The sequence below is a fragment of the Rattus norvegicus genome, chromosome 1 (genome assembly GCF_021556685.1).
Source record: "Rattus norvegicus strain SHRSP/BbbUtx chromosome 1, alternate assembly SHRSP_T2T, whole genome shotgun sequence".
Lineage (NCBI taxonomy): Eukaryota > Metazoa > Chordata > Mammalia > Rodentia > Muridae > Rattus > Rattus norvegicus.
This window is the reverse complement of record NC_141534.1, coordinates 172594973-172607943: the sequence shown is the minus strand read 5'-3', so window position 1 is coordinate 172607943 and position 12971 is coordinate 172594973. Positions and strand designations below refer to the sequence as shown.

Here is a 12971-nt window from a genome sequence, read left to right as displayed (position 1 = left end):
ATTCCCAGCACCGACATGGAAGTTCCCAAGTGCAACTGCAATTCCAGGGCATATGATACCCTGACACAGACATACACATAAACAAAACAATGCACAACACAAACAAAACAATGCACATAAAGAATAAAAAGGAATTACTGAAAAAACATTTTAAAAAGAAATATTTATACAGATTATTAGACCTACAAATTGAAAGCAAAAACTGCTGTAAATGGGCCTTTGGATGGTGACTGATCATACAGTGTTAGAAGATACTATATTCAATGAGTTTTGGGATTAAAAACGCATGTCCAGTTGGCCTGGGAGCTTGTCCTATAGTCCTAGCATTCCAGAGACTAGGATAGTGTTGTATTATAATTTCCTCTAACCAAACATTACATCTTGGAGGGAAGCTCCTTAAGATAAAGATGTAGAATATTCTAAAGACAGTTAAAATACCCAATCCTGCAGGGAATCTCCTTAAAACTCAGGAAGTAACTCAAAAGCTTTAAAAGTTCCTGCATCTGACCAGATGCATTAGGCCCCTCCCTCTCTGAGCACACATATGCAGTACGGACTGCAGAGAGATAAGATAAGCTCAAACAAGATAAGTTGCCTTGGAACAGATACTCTCCAATTTGCCAAGCTGCCTGCAGAATATGCAGTGAGCCTGAGGTTCTAGCTTTTGTGAACTGTCATCCTTGCTGGGTTGGGCTTTTGATGATGTGTTAAGAGTCACTTCTGGTCCTATAAATAGCTCCTTATATATACGCCTATAAGTAATCCCAATAAATTCATTAGTTCAACAAGTTAGACTACAATAGTATCCTTAGTCTGTGGTCAATTTTCTACCGTGGATGAGTTTGCATCTCTAAAGTCCAATACCAGCCTAGGCAATATAGGGAGAGCTTGTCTCAAAAACAAAATATCAAAACTCTAAATTATTGGCAAAAGGTTATAGTTGCAGATTAGTTTCTATATCATCTGATAAAGCAAACTTTCTCTCGCTTTTTCCGTTGTTAATAAGTTGAACAAGAAGGAAGCTAAAAGCTATGTACTACTTGCTTTGATGAGGATACAATGTGAGTTATATAGACATGGATTCTGTCCCCGAGGTACAAACCATTAAATGTTTGCAACCTTAATGTATTTAAGTTGTGTGTAACCCAACACACAAAGAACTCTGGGAAAATGTCTTTAAGGAAATGGCAATTGGATTAGGAAGTTTAGTAGGTAAAGTAAGGATTTCTCCCCTGCATCAGAAATAAACAAGTACAAAGACCCTTAGAACAGTATGAAGGAACCAAAGGTCGGTGTGGCTAGAGAACAGAGAAAGTAAAGCATGATTCAACTCAATTCAATAGGGAAAGTTATTGTTAGATAAAGCTGAAGATACGGGGCTGGAGATGGCTCAGGGGTTAAGAGCACCGGCTGCTCTTCCAGAGGTCCCGAGTTCAATTCCCAGCAACCACATGGTGGCTCACAACCATCTGTAATAGGGTCTGATGCTTTCTTCTGGTATGTCTGAAGACAGCAACAGTGTACTTATATATAATAAATAAATATTAAAAAAAAAAGCTGAAGACAGGTAAAACTGGATTATACATAGTCCTATAAATCGTGACTAAAACTCTAGGTTTTGGGTAGAACACTTGTGTAGCATATACAAAGCCCTGGTTTCAATCCTCAGCACTAAAAAAAGTAATTCTTTTAATCATAATCCTTTTAAGCATACTTACTTCCTGGCTGATGAGTAGATAGCTTAAATGAGGTGCAAAAGTAGGCATAGGGAGATGCAAAAGTCCCACTGGGAGATCACAGATGAAGAGAAACAGAACCAAGGGATATTCAGAAATGTAGGTAGGGTGATGGAATCTGGCAATTAAGCAAGAGGATCAGAAGGATATACTTATGTTTCTAGCTTCTGCCACTAGATGAATACCAGGCATAAAAGGAAAAGTTTATAAGAAAAAAAAACATTTAGGGTTAAGCTGTTTTTAAATATCTATAACTTCTTTTATCTTATGTGCATTGGTATTTTGCCTGCTACGTGGGTGCTGGTAATTGAACCTGGATCCTCTGGAAGAGCAGCCAAGGTTCTTAACCCTGTGCCATCTCTCCAGTCCAAGATGTTCTTGAGACAAATGAAGATGTCAAGTAGCTTAAACCTCTGGAGTCATCAGTACCTAAAACCCAAAGTGGGAGAATTAAACCATCCCAGAAAAATCCAAGAGAAAAAGAGCATGATCTAGTGAAGACTATGAAGAGGGTGAGCCCAGTACAAAAGTTAGGGCACGATAATTAGAAGGATAGGAGTAAAACCTAAGAATGAAATCAAGACACTGAGAGAATGTCAATGAGGCACTAACTATAAATAGTATCAAATGCCATTGAGAGATGAAGTATGTATAGGACCAGAAAATAACCACCAGGCGGTCTTGTAAGCACTCTTTCAATAGAGTAAGGGCTACAGAACTTAAACTATGCTTGTCTGGAGATTGGGAATGGATAATGACTTGCAAGGTAGACACAACTGTGTTTGAGATACATCTGTAAAGTAGTAAAAATAGGATGGTAACTGGAAACTCGGTATAACTGTTTAACAGTGGAGTCCTTAGCATATTTAGAAACTGATGACAATAAGCAAGAGGAAATTGGAAGTACTCAAGTAGGAAATGAATTAGGACTCCAAGTCCAAGAATGGGCACTGGCACGGGCCGAGAGGGTTTCCTACTATTTAGAAGGGCAAGGGAATGATGTGGATGGGTTAGTCAGCAGTAGCATAGTAGAGATTACCTATAGAGAGCTTTTACTTTCAGTTCAGTACTGAGTTCAGTAAAGTTCTGAACTCAGAATGTCAGGACTACCACCTCTGCCCTCCAATGTTTGTGGCAAGACTATGTCGAAATTTACAACTGGTGTAGGTATGTAGGTCAAAGGTAGAGCCCTTGCTTATTAGCATGTCCAAAAACCTGAATTCGACTTCCTGAAACCCTCTCCCTCAAAAACAAAACCAACAAAACCAACAAAACCACAAACACCATCACCATCACCACCACAAAACCCAACCAAACAACCAACAAAAGTATGCCTGCCAGGTGGTGATTACTCAGGAGGTTGAGGCAGGGGGATCTCTGTGAGCTCAAGGCCAGCCTGATCTAGAGTTGAGTTTCAGGACAGCCAAAGTTACAGAGAAACTGTCTCAAAAACAAAACAAAAAATTTCTATATGCTGTGCTTGAGAACACTGCCCTGCTCTTACTATTCCAATGGTTATCACTTTATGACAAGACCTGAAAATGATTAGCAACCACAGAAAGGGAAGAAACTGGAGACTGAAAGAAGAAAAAGGACCAACAAGCCAGATCAAGGCACATTTGCTTTTGCATTGAAGGCAAAGTGCAGATAATGCTGGATGTAAGAACTCTCTAGACTGAGTGGGCGTGGCATAGGTGTAACCTCAGCACTTGGAAGTAAAAGCCAGCGAATTTGAATCCAAGGTGTGAGACTGCATAGTGAGACCACCTCAAAACAAAATGAGACAAACAAAACAAAACAGTTCAGATAGTTCAGAGCGGGCTTTAGGCACATATGTTTCCTAGTCTTTTTCCAGCAATTACTAATTATGTGTGACATGGGAAGAGAGGAAACACAGACAACTCACAGCACATGTTTATTGAAGGGATACATACAGATGCTGATGTAGAGCTCTCTCAGCAGTCACACAATATCCTGGGTCTCCACCTTCCTGGTTTGGGGAATTAAGTTCACAAGCTGCTCTACTCACGTTTGTACTTGTCAAGGAGTGAAATTAATCATGTACACAGGTCACTCTGTAGGGAAGCTTCTGGTCAGCAATTTTTATATTCCTAAAGAATTATCTAGCAACCAGTTGTAGCCCATGTCTGTAATTCCAGTACCTGGGAGGCTGAGACAGGAGGATCGTATTGAAGACCAATGTGCCCACAGCAAAACCACCTAAAAGGAAAAGAAAAAAAAAAGAAAAAAAAAAAAAGAAAAGAAAGAAAAGAAAAAAGTTGTGACACGCCAGAATCTGCTTTTCAAGAACTGTTTAAGACAGGGCCCTCCTGTTTTCGTGCTTCTTTACCTGTCTAATGAAAAATACCTCCTAGTTTTGCAATTAAAAAGAGTATGATAAATTTATACAAAACAACTCAACAGACATCATTTAGAGTAGTCTGCTGTAGTGCAAAGACTATCAGGCTTGATGTCCCAGCTCACTTTATTGATAAGAGTCTTGATATAACAGCGCAGAACGCTTTCAAACTCACAATGCTTGGCCTGTTAGTGCTATGACTGCAGGCACATATAACAAGCCTTGGAACATGATTAGCCTTTCAATATGGAGTCAGCTGGGATTTTCAATTTTTTGGCTGGCCAACAATTGGGAGGTAGAGACAGGAGGATCAGGAGTTCAAGGTCATTTTTAGTTACCATTTCCAGGTCAGTCTTGGGTACATGAGACCATAACTCAAAGTAAATAAATAAAATAAATAAATAAATAAACGCAAATTTCTGACCTGTAGGTGGGGGGAGGGCAGAGAATCTGCTCTGTGAATGGTTGGTTTTCACTGTGAATTTGATTCCTTTGTAAAAAAAAAAAAAAAAAAATGAAAGCTGGCCACCTGTTGCAATGGTGGAGGGGATGGGATGGGATTTCAGGAAGCAGTGAAGGGGAAGTGGGTAGCTTAGTTGTTTAGAGTTCACACCAGGCAAGCACAAGTGCCTGAGTCTAATCTTCTGGGAAACAGTAATAGGTGCAGACCCCATGCTGTTGCCCTGCAGGCTGTATTATCCTCGAAGCCCCAGAAGCCCCATGTGGTGGTGCATGCCATATCCTCCTTCCTTTCCCCATCTCCACATTAGGAGTGAAGTCATGGAAATGGCAGCTGCCAGGAAAGGACTCCTCCGGAGTATAGACGTGAATCCCACAAAAGGGGGTGGGGGAATAATGAAACAAGAATAGAGAAGCTGGCAACAGGGTAGTTAGAGTACTGGAAGGTAGAGAACTGAAACTAGGGGACTAGACAGGCAGTGAAACACTGAGGAAGCACCGGGTGGAGGGTCACAGATGGTATTTAACCATCTCTCCCTAATACCATCTCCCTTTCCCTCAGGTTTCTCTTGAGGTTTGACTAATGTTGTCTTCCTGACTGACTGAAGACAAGAAAGTCCTTCTTTGTTTAAAGTCTTTATTTCTAATTTCACAAAAGCAGGAAATACTAAGAGAGTAAATTGGGGAAATGGTCAACATTCCTAAATTCTTAGAGGCTTGTCTTTGTTCTGTTGTCACTGATCTCCTAGGAAGCAGTGACTAAAACCTAAGGGGGCACTGTTTTCTTCCTGCTTTTGTTGTTTGATATTACCTTCTTCCCCTAGATCTACAGCAATTCTTTTGTCTGACAGCTGAGAATAAAAACTAGTTAAGAGCCAATGTATATTCAGGTACTTGAGTTAGACCCTAGGACAGGCACAGAGAACTCTCCTTTTGGAACCAATTTCCCATTGTTATTACCAACCTTCAAACTGTAGCCATAATCCTTGCTTTTGCTGGGGTGCTGGGAATGCTAAATTTGTCCTTCTACATACAAGAAGGTAATACATCAACTGCCAAGGCTAAAGGCACTAGACAGGCAGTAGATGACAGAATAAAGGATGGTACCAATAAAGAAAAGTTCTTGCCAAGTAAATTAACCAGAATACAAAAACGGGTTTATTGGCTCCAAGAAAAGGAGCAAGAGCACCCAGCTTTCAAGCTCAGTCTCTCTGTACATATTTAGACAAGCCCAAGGTCCATAGAGGAGCCTATCCAAGCACCTTCTCTCCTGCGGTCAGGGACAGCTAGCTAGCTGCCTGATGGCGAGTCTCTGGGCTGTTCTGCAGGAACACCTGGCACGGCAGAGGCAGCCTCGTAGTCCGCCATGCGGCGCTGGACCAGGGCGGGCATGAGGTGCACGTAAGCGGCCATGAGGCGGTGGTTAGAATGGATGAGCTTCCCAGCACAGCTGTGCAGGCAGGCCTCCTGGAAGGAAGACAGATGGAAGTAGAAACTAAAAGGGGTCCTGTCAAGCCCTCCTCCATCCTTCCCGGTCCCCAGCCTAGGAATGAGGTCATGAAAGAGAGGGGAAGTGGGGGGAGGGGGTAAGTCACATCACGTTATTGTCAACTCTGGGACCCCCCACAGTCTCCACCTCCTCAGCGTCCAGAGCTCGGTGGTGCAGGCTGGGCACACAGCGCTGGAAGCACAGTTCTGTCATCCGATTGTAGACCAACAGAAAGTCTCGCAACTGAGAGAAAAAGGAACCAAGACTTCACCACCGCCGAGGCTTCCTGGGGCGCGCAGCCCGCCTCCCCCTCTGGGGGTTCTTGCGTGTACCCCTGGAAACAAACTGCGCGTCTAACCCAGAGAGCAACTTAGCTCTCACTCACGTTTCTCAGTTGCTGCTGCTGGTGCTCCATCACGCCCAGGGCGCATGGCGTACGCCACTTCCGTCCGGAGGGGGTGGCTCTCGGAGTCGCCCCGGAAGTAAACTCTCGGTACTCCCCCAAGAGCTTGAAGGCGTAGCTCCAGGCTCGCCCTGCCCACAACTGTAAACGTCACCTCCGCCCTTTTTCTCTGCGACGTGGCCGGCTTCTTCTGCCCAGAGAGCATGTCACTTCCGCCAAATCTCTGACCTGCTGCTAGGATCGCGACGGGAACTGGAACCCGAGGTCCCCGCGCGGTCCGGGCCTCGCGCCCTGAGGGGAAGAGCGGCCCGGCCCAGGTGAGAAGGACGTACTTGGACGAAGGGAAGTTGAACGCACGAACCTGTACTGAGGGCAACATGCCCTGAGCCCTTGGCAAGGATGAGGACACACCTGATGCCCAGGTGTATGGGGGTGGGGGGTGCCTCTCACATCTGGAAGGCTTCAACTGACTTTGGAAGGGATTGCCTGTGTCCTGGTGTCCTGACACCAGGAACATTCACTAACTGCTTCAACTAAGGCCTGGTGGGGAGGGCCTGAGGGAGTCAGGTGCATGAGATGGAGAAAGGAAGAGACCAGACCATCTGAAGGAAGAGGGGAAGGAACACCAAAGGATGTGAAAGATCAGGATCGCAGAGCATGCCTGAGTGGCAAGTGAACGTCTGAGCCTAGGAAAGAGTTTTGGTAAACATGCTTATGCAGGGTTAAGTTCCCAGAGAGCATAGACCTTCCCTCTGGTCCTCACTGCTGCAATTCCATTGCCTCGGTATCTCACACATAGTAGAAACTCACCAAATGTTTGTTGAATGACTGAATGCATGAATGGTTACTAAAGGCGAGGTTGGGGGTTACGAGAAGACACCAGAGGCTTTGGTATGCATGCATTTGTAGAAATAATGTACTCAGAAGAGAATGGATACACATACTCAAGGAAAGACGTGGTGGCTGATCCCAGGACACCCAAGCCCTAAGACAATCCCTGAAACCTCTGAGAACACAGGGGAGGCCTCCTTATTCTGGAGTGCTGGCTAGTTTCCAGAATTGTCTTGTTGGGCTTTACAGCGTGCTGGGGTGGAGACCTTGACTCCTGTCCCTTCCCTAGCCATGACGGACGGGATTCTAGGGAAGGCAGCCACAATGGAGATTCCCATCCACGGAAATGGCGAGGCTGGGCAGCTTCCTGAAGACGATGGGCTGGAGCAGGTGCTTCTGTTTGATTCTTCTAATTGTCTCATTATGCAGTCCTGACTTATAAACCTTTTACTTTCCCCCATCCCAATAGCCTTCAGTTAACTAAACTCCTTCCTAGTTTTCAAATCTTTATGGTTCTGTATAAACTTTATGTGCACTGCCTCCATCCCCAAATGTTTCATCTATCCCTGTGTTCCTGAGGTGCCCCCTCTTCTCTGACCTATAGGACCTCCAGCAGGTGATGGTGTCAGGACCCAACCTCAATGAAACTAGCATTGTGTCTGGTGGCTATGGGGGCTCTGGTGACGGACTCATCCCCACAGGTATGAGTGATAGAGACAGGCTTGAGGGGTGGGGATGGGGGCTGTTAAGGCAGCTTGCCGGCACATAGGACACATACAGTAAAGCTTGACTCGTGACTGAAGAGCTTCAGAACTGCTAGTGTGAAGTTCATAGCCTGTTCAGTCCCAGACCAGCTCCAGAGTTGCCCATCTGCTTCCCCCCTGCCACTTAGTCTCTAAGATAATCTCATTTGTCTTTTCCTCCCTGCCGCCACCACCTGAGCCAAGTTAAGACCTTGAGGTTATGAGCACTCAGGAGCTTAAGGCCAAGTTGGAGCTTTGTGAGGCTTCTCAGACTTTCATTTTAGACTGTTACACTGACTAGAATTCTACCTAGAAATATCAGCCAACTTCCTTGTTTTCTGTGCCCACCATCTTTGATCCTGCCAATCACACATATCACGATAGCTTCTATTCTTTCTTCTTGAGTACACTAACAACACTCTTACCCTATCCCAAGAATGCCAGATACATGCATTGAGTTGGTTTGGTGGTCAGGACACAAGTCCTTGTTCCCCCTAGTAAGCAGAAGAATGCAGTTGTCTGTCTAGATTTTCCTTCTTCAGCAAGGTCATTTCATGTGCTGGAAGGGAAGTGGGCCACAGAAGTGTCTGGTTATATCTAAGAGAAACTAGTGTCAGAGAACTTGGTCCTTTAGGGTCTGGCCGCCATCCGTCTCACAGCACCTCACCTTCTGGCCCTGGTGATGAGGTGGCCCGAGGCATCGCTGGAGAAAAGTTTGACATTGTCAAGAAATGGGGCATCAACACATATAAGGTAAGATTCAAGCACCTCTTCTCAGAAACTCTCCATGGGGCCCTTTTCCCTTTCCCTGGGTCTTAATCTACAGTCTTTGCTATGACTAAGAGAATGGGGGTGCTGGAGTAGTTCCTTGTGGGGTGGAGTTTAGATTTCTGACCTCCATCCCCCCACCCCCATTCCAATCAGTGCACAAAGCAGCTGTTATCAGAGAGATTTGGCCGAGGCTCCCGGACTGTGGATCTGGAGCTAGAGCTGCAGATTGAGTTGCTGCGTGAGACGAAGCGCAAGTATGAAAGTGTCCTGCAGCTGGGCCGGGCACTGACAGCCCACCTCTACAGCCTGTTGCAGACCCAGCATGCACTAGGTGATGCCTTTGCTGACCTCAGCCAGAAGTCCCCAGAGCTTCAGGTGCCTCAGCCAAAACAGAGAGGGTGGGGGTACTGGGCCCTGGTCCTTCCAGGCAGGCATCCCTCAGCCTCCCTCCCTCCCTCCCTCCTGCAGCCCCCAGGGAGAACCCCTCTGGGGTACGCCCAGTCCTGCCCCCAGCATCACTCACCTATGGAGGCAGCCTAAGGGTTTGTACTGAGGTCCAAAAGTTGGAGGGGTTGTGGGAGAGGGCGCACCACAAGTAACCTGTCTCCATGTCATCCAGAATGCCTTTGGTGCTTGGCCTAATCAGACCCCCTCCCTGCCTGCTGCACTAGCTTTCTCTGTTCCTGTCTTGTAAACTCACCTAAGACCTCCCACCCCCACACTCTTACCTCAGGCATCGCCAAGGCGACCCTACTAACTTTGTGGCTAAGAGAGCCTTGCTAGAGGCAGTCTGGTTGTTGTAGTTTTGATGGCTGATTCTTCTTTGGGATGGAGGGAAATGAAGGGCTCTACAGCTCCAGCCAGGTAAGGACTGTTGCTCAATGCCTACGCCTCCCTTCTGCCCTTAGGAGGAATTTGGCTATAATGCAGAGACACAAAAGCTGCTGTGCAAGAATGGGGAGACGCTGCTGGGGGCTGTCAACTTCTTTGTCTCTAGCATCAACACGCTGGTCACCAAGACCATGGAAGACACACTCATGACTGTCAAACAGTATGAGGCTGCCAGGTGTGGGCCCAAGGTTTGGGAAGTTGGCTGGCATGGGTCAAAAAGCAAACAGTAGGGGCAGACAGATTCAGAGAGGAAAGGAATTATGTGTGTGGATGAAGAGGTGGATTCCAGCCTTTATCACCCCCTTCCCAGGCTGGAATATGATGCCTACCGGACAGACTTAGAAGAGCTGAGCCTAGGGCCCCGGGATGCAGGGACTCGTGGTCGACTTGAGAGTGCCCAAGCCACTTTCCAGACCCATCGGGACAAATATGAGAAGCTGCGGGGAGATGTGGCCATCAAGCTGAAGTTCCTGGAAGAAAACAAGGTGCTGCCCTACTCCCTTGGTCCTAAGTCACAGTACCCGTCCTTTCAAACCCTCCTGATTGTTGCGTGGGGAGCTGTCCCTGGCTAGGGAGTGGGTTGTTCCTCTAGCCCCTTGATACCTGGGCACTTTCAGGTCACCCTTCTCATCACTGGCCTTTTTTGTTGAGGATCTAGCTACTAGTCCCATTAGCATAACTGAAAAACACTGCCCCTTGGGCTGGGGTTCCAGAACCCTAGACGCTCTGATCAAGTCAGGTTTCTTTCTTCATATTGCCCCTTTTGACTGCTCAGAAAGTCCCCCACCCCAATGCACTGTCAGCAGAGTCTATATGCTCTGGTCTGTGTCTGGGCTTAGGCTTGTAGCCCCTCCTGAAGGGTGCCTGAGTCCAGCCTTAGCTGACCCTGCTGGGCCCCCAGATCAAGGTGATGCACAAGCAGTTGCTGCTCTTCCACAATGCCGTGTCTGCCTACTTCGCTGGGAACCAGAAACAACTGGAGCAGACTCTACAGCAGTTCAACATCAAGCTGCGGCCTCCAGGAGCCGAGAAGCCTTCCTGGTTAGAGGAGCAGTGAGCGGCTCCCAGCCCAACTTGGCTATCAAGAAGGACACTGGGCGGGGCAGCCCCAGGGTGAAGGAGATTGGACATGGGATGTCCTTTGCCACTTACTTGCTGGCTTGGGCTCCCCTTTCCTGGCTGGGGTCTGACACCAGTTTTGCCCATCCTGCTGTGGTCTGAAGAGGGCCTGTAGGCCCAGAAGCTGCTGCCCTGTCCTTTATCTTCCCAGCCACTGGGCTTCATTCCCAGGTCTTTTCCTTTCACTCCACAGCCAAAGGCTATGACAAAACACTCCCTGGCCAATGGCACCACTCCTCAGGCCTATCCCCAGCTCTTGGGATGTGCCCCTGACCAAAGACAGGACCTCAAAAGGCTCTGTCAGCCAATGGCAGCTCTTCTTGGGCTCCCCTGGGCCAATAGTGTTGCCTCCAGTACCCTTTGTCCCTCCTCAATGTGTGTCCATTGCAGAGAAGGGAACTGGGACCAAAGGGGTGGGAATAATGGGGAGCCCCACTTGTGGCCCTGCATCTGAATGGGCCTTCCCCTCATCCACCCACCCAGTTGAACTGTGCTTAGAGCCTCAGAAGACTGGGTTCTAGCACTAGGAATAAACCTTTCATAAAAGCAGGCCCAGTGAGGTCAATTTGTGGGGGAGTAGAGGAGGGTGGATTGGTAAGAAATGCCCAGTAATCTTGAATTCAATTCCTATGAATTCAAAAGTACTGCAGCTAAGTTTGAGAAGCTGCTAAAGGCCTGATTCCCTCCATTCTCAGAGCCAAAGCTTTCTCTTCCAGTTAGCACCAAGGTGATCTACGTGTCTGAAGAACATAGGGTCCAGAGGGGGTTGGGCTGGCTAACCATCATGCATTCAATCACACAGCCGGTGTTTACTGAGTGCTTTTATTTGCCAGGCACTGCGTTAGGCCCTGGGGAAACATCAGTGAATAAAACACGGTCCCTGCTCACAGTGCTTAAGGCCTAGTGGGGGATAGAGACAAGTAACCAGGCAACTACAATACAATGAGAAAGGCTAGGATACGGGATGCAGTGGGAGCACCAGATAAGGGGCATCTAGCTTAGACTGGGGTAGAGATGGTGATGCCAGTTTAAAAGCTGAGATCTGAAAAGTAAGTAGTTGACAGCTCAGGGAGAAAGGCCAATGTCCCTAAAGTCTGAATAAGAATTCAGTCCGGAATGAAAAATAAGTGGGTGTGACAAGAGGCAGGATTTTTGATCTTTGGAGAAATAGAACTAAGAAACCTCTTAGAGATTTGGCAGCATGGGAGAACCGTAGTGTTGAAAACATACTTTCTGGGCTATTGGGTCGCCTAGTGACCCTTGCTTGTCACTCTAAGCATGAACCCCACCTGAGCTCCTTCACATCCAGTGACTAGCTACTGCAGAGATAAAGGCAGTCTCACCGCACCCTTGCACTGCTCTTGCTGAAGTCAAACCTGATCATTATATAAGAAATCACAAGAAAACTCCCAGCAGCACTTTAGTCAGGGCTTGAGTGCCATCAACTACAGGTCCAAAGATACATGCAGACTTTTGCAGCATTCTCTCACCTCTGGAGGGTGGAGAAAGGGGACTAACCCAGTCAGCAGGTTCTCACAGCACAGGGTGCACACCAGTCTGACTTGACTCTTTGTCATTGATAACTGCAATTCCCAGGCAGTGTTCCTGGGCTCTGGTTAGCCTTTATGTAGTCAGCTGTCTGCCTTGATTATTAGAGGTGCTGGTCCTCATATTAGCCCCCTTCATTATGGGCCACTGGGGATTGTTCGTTGTAGGGGCACTGAGTCTCCAAATGGTTGGAGACAGAACCTGAGAGCAGAGCCCAAACGTGGTTCCACCATTTTCTAGCTGATGAGGATTAATGCCTGGGGAACATACGCTCCGCTCCTTCCGTTGTAAAGCTGCTAATAAAAGCAGCTACCTATTACGGTTATGCGTATTAAATGAGATAATGTATGTAAAGTGATTAGCTCTGTCTGGCACGTAATAAACACTCAGTCCCTGTTAATGTACAATTTTTATTGTATTCTACCAAAGCTGTTTTTCCATAATGCAATGATTCTGAGAATTGTTCTGGGTCTTTGGTGTAAGGAAGGAGTCGCGCTGAATAGTCTAAACCAAATTTCCTAACGAGGCGGCTCCTGAGGCACCTAAAACCGAAATGCAGTCTCCCAGTTAGCCTGCAAACCTCTTCTAGAGTTCTGGGCCGAGGTACAGGTGGTCCCCCTCC

The 12971-nt window shown here is 46.9% G+C and overlaps 2 protein-coding genes across 8 annotated transcripts; one reads left to right on the top strand and one right to left on the bottom strand.

Moving 5' to 3' along the window:
- Window positions 1-3638: 3638 nt before the first annotated feature.
- Window positions 3639-6479, bottom strand: Timm10b (translocase of inner mitochondrial membrane 10B). Of its 2 annotated transcripts, NM_053371.3 has the most exons (4): window positions 6429-6479; window positions 6191-6286; window positions 5817-6021; window positions 3639-3956 (listed from the first exon to the last, which is right to left on the bottom strand). In NM_053371.3, exons 1-3 carry the CDS (start codon window positions 6456-6458, stop codon window positions 5845-5847), a joined length of 303 nt encoding a protein of 100 aa, NP_445823.1. In that variant the 5' UTR covers window positions 6459-6479; the 3' UTR covers window positions 3639-3956; window positions 5817-5844. The 2 variants fall into 2 exon arrangements, with proteins under 2 accessions (NP_445823.1, NP_001376161.1); NM_001389232.1 differs by lacking the exon at window positions 3639-3956 and having other exon boundaries at window positions 5178-6021.
- A 181-nt stretch (window positions 6480-6660) lies between these two features.
- Window positions 6661-11350, top strand: Arfip2 (ARF interacting protein 2). Of its 6 annotated transcripts, none has more exons than XR_015685801.1 (9): window positions 6661-6763; window positions 7567-7667; window positions 7882-7978; window positions 8655-8773; window positions 8945-9166; window positions 9260-9333; window positions 9700-9857; window positions 9993-10167; window positions 10584-11350. XR_015685801.1 is itself a non-coding variant. In XM_087659077.1 (8 exons), the coding sequence occupies exons 2-8, from the start codon at window positions 7569-7571 to the stop codon at window positions 10737-10739; spliced, it is 1026 nt and encodes a 341-aa protein (XP_087515203.1). In that variant the 5' UTR covers window positions 6661-6763; window positions 7567-7568; the 3' UTR covers window positions 10740-11350. The 6 variants fall into 6 exon arrangements, 2 of the variants coding, with proteins under 2 accessions (XP_087515203.1, NP_001004222.1); XR_015685800.1 differs by having other exon boundaries at window positions 7527-7667; XR_015685799.1 differs by having other exon boundaries at window positions 8945-9333.
- Window positions 11351-12971: the final 1621 nt, after the last annotated feature.